We start from the raw sequence: 8,941 nt of genomic DNA, 5'->3' as shown, positions 1-8,941 counted from the left end.
CTGTGCAGCAGGATTGTGGGACAGTTCCTGAATAACCAAAGGTTTCTAGCTTCCTCTGCAACTAAAAATAATAAAGACGCTCCCGAAGCGTGGTCCCTCTGTGTGACTCAGAGGAAGCAGGAGAGAGCGCTTAGGGAGCGGTGTCGCTCCAGTAGGAGAGGCAACAGGAGAAAGGGTCCCGCATGTCAGGGGCAGCAGAGGAGCGAGTAACATAAGAGACACGAGTCTTTCGGGACAGTCCAGACGGATTTCTACAGCCAGATCTGATTAGGCCCATTAAGCAACTTTTATAATCTATACAAGAGTCCCAACCGAAGACAATGTGCACGGTGGGCAGACCCTGGCACCTTCACCATGCCCGCGTTAGATGGCATATCTGACCACTCAGCAAAAGGAAGTTGCAAATCCCATGAGACTTCCAGAGAGAGATCTCGGGTGGCAAACACAGATCAACTGACTAAAGAGAGCGACCAGGTGCTACCGAGTGGTCCTGTGCGTAGTTTTAAGCAAAAGTCTAAACAGTTAAAGAACTAATAAAAAAAAACAACTAATCAACAACAGGGCCAGTCATGGAAGATGACAAAAATATGAGTATTCATAGACATATACTCACTGGCCTACACAAGTCTAGTCAGAAGGATAATATACAGAAAAAGTGAATTTAAAAAAGGAATTTGCAAGGAGATTCTTTATTACTTTTTCAATTCCAAAATATTTCCTTTAAAAAGTTACAAGAGTGAAATGACAGCATACTTTTTTCCTGTCACCATTGTGTAAATCTTCAGCAAAAGAGATACCAATATAATTTTTCCTTAAGTTTAATACGTCCAGGAATAACAAAATAGACAATAAGCCTCATTAGAACTGGCCTCGTGAAGTCACTCTGGTTGCCTTCAGTCCAGCTCCGGGGTCCAGAGAGGCTTCCTGTGGAGCTTCATCCCCTCACCGGGACCACCCCCACGGGGTCAATAGTACGATCTGGGGTGAGGTCTGCTGGGAGGGAATCTTCTGTTCTGGGCAGCTTGACTGGTGTCCGGCTTGACATTCCAAGAATATCTGCTTTGCGGATAGTACTGCCCAGGGGGACCCGGAGGGGGTGGGGGAGCAAGGCCTCTCTGGTAAACATGCTGATTGTGTGAAAATTTCCTTAAAACAAAGAAAGGGAAAGAAAATGTTCTTAAACAAAACCAAAAGGATGAAACGGTATCGACAATATCAGCATGCACCGTTTGAGGTTAGTAGTATGTACTCAGCTTTATGCATACACAGTAGGCTCTCTGCCCCATGCCTGTGTCCCCTTGGGCAGGGAGACTGCTGACTCTTGCTCTTGTCCACTTAAAATGGAGCTACCAGTGCCTCCCGGCCTCATGGGTTGGTGGGAATGTAGTCAATGACTTGAGAGGGCCCTTCTAGCCATAATCCCTTTGTGCTGTTCGGTCAATGCTACACTCAGTGTCTCCCACCTTGGAGGGAGTCCTCGGCAACAGGATAGATCCTTGGTCGCCATGCAACTTCCACTTACCACCCTTTGTTTCCGTCACAACCACCCTCCATAAAAGAGCCAGCTCAGAGCAGGCACGAGGGAGGAACCACAGGACAATCCGAAGAGCCACGAGTGGAAGCACATTTGAATTCTGGCTCAAGTGGCAGAGGCACCAGAGGCTGTAGGGATGGAGACGATGGGACAGAGCAAAGAAGCCAGGTCAAGATCAGAGGCCAAGGCAAGGAGGCCATAAGATAAAACAGGGAGCAGTGCAGAAACCATGAGTCAGTGGTGCAGAGCAGGGGGCTGGCTTCTGGGCCTGTGGAGGCAGAGGCCAAGGGAACATGGGGCTGAGAGGCTGAGGACCAGAGAGAGACTTGGCTGCTGGCTGAGGAGAGTCACTGCTGTGAACCAACGCTGTGTCCTTGCTGTTTACTGAGCCTGACTTGTGATGACCTGTTAAGCCCTCATCATTGGGACTACTGAGAGTTCTGTGGCCATTGCAACAAACTCTTGAGCCCAACGGAGAAGCAGAGAGCCATGGGAGGCACAACTGGTGTGAGAACAGGTCAGAAAGATGGAGGGCAGAGGCACATCTGACCTCTGCCTCGTGGTGGTTAGAGAGGGCCTCTGTGCCATTCTCACACCGGGTATGCAATGTGAAAATTCAGACATTCACATTGTGTAATACAACACCTTGACACACAGTGTGCTCCTGGGACCCTTTCCACCTTGAGAGAGAGAGATTTACACCCACACTGTTCTACTCAGATATGTTCCTTACAAAAAAGCCCAGCAGGTTGACATGAAACCAAAAAAATGATGAAATTTTGAAAACAGAGTTGTCTTCATCTTATAAATAAGTAAGTAAGAAAGACCCTAACCCTGGAACATGTAAGAAATGTAGGGAATTAAATGGTTTCAAAACCAAGACCAGTATTTCTAGTAAACAGACTACAAAGGAGAATTTGGAAACCTGAGAAGAGCCCATGTAAAACCCTCAGTTCCACTTCCTCTAATTCAATGGGTGGATATTTCGTTTCGGTCCCTACTATCTTGCTTATGCTGTTGAATCTTACTTATTATTGTCACTGACTATCACTGCGCTGTCTCCTTGAACGACAATAACACACTCTAAGAGGACAGACAATCGGAGCATAGCTACTCGTCACTGTGAACAGGTAAGCAGCTGCCCCGTCTGCACGATTCGGAATCACACCAAGACCAACGTCTCACTACGGACACTAACGTTGCCTGGGCATCTCGCAGGGTCCAACACAGCAGGGGGTTTGAAAGACGTGGTGAATGTTTGAAGAAATATAACTCTGGGATCGTCTTGAAGCAGTTCCTTGGTTTTAATGTGGAATTACCAGGCATGACAATTTTCACAGCTATTAAATTGCGTTAAAGAGTTTTATCAAAAGAATTGTGCCAATTCTCAGTATCACTAACAAAATAAGCAGCATCTTTTAAAAATGCTATTCTTTTAACAACATCAACCTTTTAACAAAAGTACTTATTTTAACCGCACTGAGGTTCTCCCTGCTCCCAGGTGAAAAATCTGTTTAAATCCTTCACAAGTTTCTCGACTGGAATTTTGGCATTTTTATTTGTATTTACTTATTTGTAAATGACATCCTTCTCAGCCTAAAAAGCATGCCACTCAGCTAATTAGCCTAAGGATCTAAAGGTCCTGTCAGCAACCTTATCACACGGTCTGCTGAACGAAGCTTAGAATCGATGCTCACGCCCGAGTCCCTTTCCCACTTGCTACCACTAAAGAGCTGGGCATTCTGCACCCGTGTTTGCTCTTCCCACCTCCTGGGAAAATGCCCCCTGATCAGCAAGAAAAGGTCCATCCCTCACCCTCATCCTCACACACTGTCACTGATTAAATGGTCCATCTTCATCCAACAGGAGAGAAAGGGCGAGCAGAGGTACCTGACTGGGTGTTGGAAATCCTGGGGCTGAGCGTGGAAATGCCAGGATGGGGCTGGGTACACTTGGTTCCGATGGAAGTTATACCCAGATCCTTGGTGACCAAACGGAGTTGTGGTAGACTCTGGTTCCATGAGGTGTGGGGACGCTTCAAAGCCACTGGACCTGGACCTACTGGGACCGCGGTTCCTAAAAGAGAAGGAGTTCCACACAGTGTTACTGGTTTCCAACTCACCCCCCTGCTGTGGAGTCTCTCCGGACAGAGGAGCCCTAGCGCAGAACTTCCCTCTAGGTTTCTGAGGCTGGAAATCTTTCTCCTGCAGAGCAGGAGGTGAATTTGAACCACCAACCTTGTGGTTAGCAGGCCAATACTTAACCCACTGAAAAGAACAATCCCTGTCGTCCTCATTCCTATTTGTGCAGATTTCCCCCAGTACATAAACATTCCAGAAGAATGGTGTATGTCACAGAATTAAACATTTTAAAAAGATGCTCCTAACTACAAATTTCAAATATAAAACACCAGACTTACCTCCTGGCAGGTCCATTCTGAAGGTCTTCAATGTAGTTTTTCCTTTCTATGCAATGTCCCCGGCACCTGTTAAATACTGAGGAGTGGATGAACTGTTAGAAGGAGTTATTCCAAATGCAAGTCTCTCAGAGAAAGCAAGTCAAAGCTGAACGCCATTAAATAATTGTTCAGATAGGACTTCTAGATGTATCCCTGTATAAACTTTTGGCAAGCTTATCTTATAGTAAAACAATTATCACCCCCCCCCCAAATCTGAACTATCTCCTTCAACTTTTGCAAAAGTAGAAAACCAGTGATATCCCTCATACTTACATTCAATCGCATCATCTGGCCTCATGCCTTCTACATCAATCAAATATCTAACAAAACAACATAATTTGGGTCATTTAAATAAACACAAAAAATCCAACTTTTAGGCAAATATAGGTGTATTCAATTTCACTGTACAAGTAGGAAAGTCCTATGAAATCAGCAGCAGACTGCATTGAACAACAATTAAAAGACGATACGCCAAAACCATACACACCCAAAGAAGCTTTATCCCAAGAGTGGAAGGATGACCTAGCTTTTGGAAATCTATTAACATAATTATTTACATTAATGTAACACGTGAAAAAAGTGTCTACCAAATTGATAAACATTTAAAAAGAATCAAAATCCAATAGTCATTCTGGATCAAAATGCCTTATAAAGGCAAGAGATTTCCTTAACATGACAGTATGTATCAGGAACACGTGACAAAACAAATTGAGGAAACTATTAACATTAATCTGAAAAATACTGTCTAACCAGCCATAAACTCTGACTCACTGGCATTGAATTGATCATGATGCTCATAGCAATGCTAGAGGGCAGAGCAGAGCTGCCTCTGAGTTTGCGAGACACGCGTTACAGCAGCGGTTCTCAACCTGGGGGTCGCGACCCCTTGGGGAGGTGTGTCAAATGACTTTCACAGGGGTCACCCAATTCATAACAGTAGCAAAGTTACAGTTATGAAATATCAACGAAAACAATGTTATGGCAGGGGGCACCACACACGAGGAACTGCATGAAGGGTCTCTGCATGAGGAAGCCTGGGCACCGCTGCGGTACAGGAAGAGGAAGCCCTGTCTTTCTCCCGCAGGGCAGCTGGCGGCTTCCAGCCCAGCGTGTAACCACGACACCACCAGGGCGCCTCTACCCAACCACAGGGACAGACACTCAGGAGCCACCACCACCGCCAGTCATTCCCTCCCTCCCTTATCTCCCACCCACCACACCAAAGTCCTGACAAGGAGACTATCTAGCTCCATTTCCCCACCCAAATGACCACCACAACCTGGGCCAAGCCACCGTAGACCTGGACGTCTGTCTGCACAAGCCTGCGAATAACTTGTCTCCCTGCTTCCACTCTCTCCCACTACATGGTCTCCACTCAATAGCGAAAACGGTAGACTGAAAGGTAAATGTCATTGTGTTCCACACACTCACTCCTGACAAAAAGCCCAATAGCTGTCTACTGCACTTACGAGGAAGTCCCAAATCTTAAAAATAATCCTGCGTGACTTAGCTCCTAGCCTCACTTACAGCTCTATCTGAAGGCCACGCTTCCTGTATGGTCTAGGCTCTGGGTTGCTCTCAGTGTACACTTTGCCCATCTCCATGCTCAGAATTCTCCCTTCAATCTACCCAATTAGTTAATACCTACTCCTCCTCCAGCTGTCCGCTCAAATACCCCGATTCTCTAACCTCCTCGATACACTCCAGCCTCCTGCTGGACACTCATAAACTACTATGTACCTCACTTCCCTAACCCGTTGGATAGCAAATCTATATGTACATGTAATTCTTGCAAGTCTACTTCCCTTCTAGACTGTCAGTTTCAATAAGGGAGGGGCCACATGTTTTGCTTCTAATTGTAACCTTAACACCTAGTATAAATAGAGCCTAAAAATAACAGATGTTCAATACTTTCTAAATGAACATAGTGTGTCAACATCCATAAAGTATATGAACATTTATATATGTATTATGCATACCCATTGACCTAGAAATTCCATTTTGAGTGAAACAGCATGTTTTCAAAGAGGTTCATATAAGAACTTTAACTTTTAATATTTACAATATGAAAATACTTGACTTTATTTCATCAATACATAAATGAATAAAATCCAGCCTTACAAAGGAGGTACATATTAATGTAATATTGCATCAATGAAATATTGTATCGTCAACAAAGTACATGCACACGTTGTTTTATGGTTGCAGTCTCTGGGTGGGGAGCAAGACTGCATGGTACTTGTTCTTGATATTTCGCTACATGGACTTTCTGCAAAACTTATTGTCATTAGATTACGGACAGTTAAAAATACATGGCCTCTGGGGCTGACAACTCACCTACAGATGAGATAGCCAGTCCTGTTTAAGCCGTGGGTACAGTGAACCCCAATAAGTTTGTCTACAAAACAGGAAATACAGTTAAGAAAGTGAAGGGTGCACGTGAAGGAAAAAGTGCCATCTTCCGAGCGAAGCACGGGGCGCCGTTCACACAATGCCGCTACGCCACTGCTCTGACGGGGCATACCCTGCCAGGAGAATGCCCCTTTCAGGAACACACTGCAAGGACTATTTAACATAAAGTCCAAGTGCATCTCCTCTGGGAAATGTTGCAGAGACCGGAGGGTGTTAAGTGGAAAGGCCTGTTCAGGTACTCACCGCTAAAACTGTGTCTTGACATAGAACGTGGACCAGTCATTGATTTAATTACAGAGAAACGAAGTCAGGAAGTGGGCATGGCAAGCAGGGCGAAGAGGCTGAGAGATGAATCTTTGTTTCTATGTGAAACAAATGCAATGCCTTTCTTTGGACACTAACTAGTACAGAGAGCCAACAGTCTCTAGAGTCCTCCTGTGTGCCCAGGGCACGCCCACCCTTCTCATCTGGGGACGCGCCTGGATACCAGCATGGCGCCTACTTCACAGCCCACAGCTCACAGCGGGCAACATGAACCAGGACTAGACTCCAGGCTAAATTTTGCCAAATATAGGGCAGCATTTTTTTTTGTCTATCATTACAAACAAATATCTGAGAAATCAAATCACAAGCAAATTAATGTGTCATTTATTTCCACAGAATCCGTGCCTGTTCTTGGTGGTATTTGTGGGGAGGGGGGAGGCATTCATCTCTGGTGGGATTAATGCCCCGTCAGTCTCCGACGGCTAATCTTCTATTTCCACGGCTCCTCCACGTGGAAGAGGTTATCACTCAAAAGCATCATCTGAACTTACAAGTCTTCAGTTGGCACACAAGATCGCCCAACTCCTTGGCAGGGCACACAGTCTTTCATAAACTGGATTCAATCTGTCTTTCCAACTGAACTGAAAACCCACGTGAGTCTCTGATGTACAAGAGCCTATGTGTAACTGTCCCCCCCCCCCCGCGCCCATTTCCCACAGCTCTGACCCTCGCTCACGGCACCCACCAGAGCCCCTGGCTAATCCTCATGCCTGCAGGTTCCTCAGTCTTAGACACCCCTCGCTGGCATGACACAGGGCTTGGCTCCTCCTTCCTTTAAAGCTCTTCTCAAGAGACATCTTCCTGGACCCTTTTATCTTGCGTTATTGATTCGTTAAAGCTCTATCACCACAAGGATGTTATCAGCTCCTAGCCCGGGACTGACTGGCTTGTTTACCATCTCTCTCCCCAACTGGAATGCCAGGTCCATACAGGCGCCCACTTTGTTCTGTCCGCGCCTCCTAGAAGACTGTCTTCCACGTGGAAACGAGCCTGTGAATCCTGCGCCCCTCACACTCCTCTCTAGTTACACCTGAGGCTAGCCTCTTTGCAGCGCACACTCAACCCCAGTGCCTCCTGTACAACTGCTGCCGACAGTGAGGTTGCCCTTTCCCCAGCCTGGTTACAATCCCCTCTCCCCAGCCAGGCCTTCTTCAACCTTCCTGGTAAATTCCCACGGAATCGATTCTTGTAGCCCAGTGGACTCACGCCTCTCAATTACATGTTCACATGCCTAGAGACTAGTGTTCACCCCGGAATGCCATGTCCTGACTAGTAAACTGAAAATGCTTGAATTGTTTATAAAATCAGCTTATTTTTGTCTCTTAGCTGCTGTAGGCAAATAGCATCCTGATTTCTGTCAGTGAGCCTGGCACCTCTGAGAAGGGCTAAAACCGGGGGTGCTCAAAAGGAGTCACGACCAGGCCCCAAGACTGCTAGGTGAGTACGGAGCATGATTCTTCTGGCAGAAAACCGAAAGACTGCCCAACTGCCCACACTCGGGTGGCATGTGAACACTCAGCAAACTGTCGTCAAGTCCTCACACGGAACTTCTAGCCCCTGAGGGACGGAGGCTCCGTGTGACTCGGGAAGCTGGGAAAGCAGGCCCTGGCACTGTCTGTCTCCACAGAGCGCGGCCAGGGAGCAGGCAGGCAGCGGTAGGGCCGGGCTTCAGGAGGTAATCGTTGTGTGACTACAGCTTATCCGAATCAGGCGTTTCGCCTCCTTTGGAGAAGCTGTGATTATTACAGGCAAAGCCACGCCTCTCGAGTTTTAAAGTGAACACGCAGGACCAGATCTGTGTACAGGGCCTACGACGTCTAACAATTGTTAAATGATCAGGTTTGAAACTGTATCTTCTAAAAGAAACTGTATCTTCGAACACACAGATCCGGCCTCTTTCTTTCCCTCTCCCCTTTCTGTTCTATTTTTTTAAATCATTTTATTGGGGCTCATATAACTCTTATCACAATCCACACACACATCCATTGTGTCAAGCACTTTTGTACATTCATTGCCCTCATTCTCAAAATCCTTGCTCTCCACTGTAACCCCTTTCTGTTCTTGTGCCCCTTCTTCCCTGCCACAGGGAGAAAACAAAAGCAAGTACTGACTATGCCTCAGATTTCTTTTAAAGGCTTCACTACTGGTCCAATGACTTCCCAAGAACAAAGGACCCCTTAGTCTTTAAACCAAGGCAAAGCACACACACCTGC

The 8,941-nt window shown here is 46.3% G+C and overlaps 1 protein-coding gene across 1 annotated transcript in view; it reads right to left on the bottom strand.

Annotated features, from left to right (window-relative positions):
- Positions 1–673: 673 nt before the first annotated feature.
- The window catches only part of DUSP11 (dual specificity phosphatase 11), a 17,692-nt gene continuing 9,424 nt past the window's right edge, over positions 674–8,941 (bottom strand). The window contains exons 5-9 of the mRNA XM_075556942.1: positions 6,330–6,390; positions 4,266–4,312; positions 3,954–4,029; positions 3,425–3,610; positions 674–1,146 (exon numbers count right to left, since the gene is read on the bottom strand). Coding sequence (XP_075413057.1) covers positions 966–1,146; positions 3,425–3,610; positions 3,954–4,029; positions 4,266–4,312; positions 6,330–6,390 — 551 coding nt within the window. The 3' untranslated portion in view covers positions 674–965. The remainder of the gene's footprint in view (positions 1,147–3,424; positions 3,611–3,953; positions 4,030–4,265; positions 4,313–6,329; positions 6,391–8,941) is intronic.

The sequence above is a fragment of the Tenrec ecaudatus genome, chromosome 8 (genome assembly GCF_050624435.1).
Source record: "Tenrec ecaudatus isolate mTenEca1 chromosome 8, mTenEca1.hap1, whole genome shotgun sequence".
NCBI lineage: Eukaryota > Metazoa > Chordata > Mammalia > Afrosoricida > Tenrecidae > Tenrec > Tenrec ecaudatus.
Note: the sequence above shows the minus strand (reverse complement) of the source record. Positions and strands in the feature narration are given on the sequence as shown.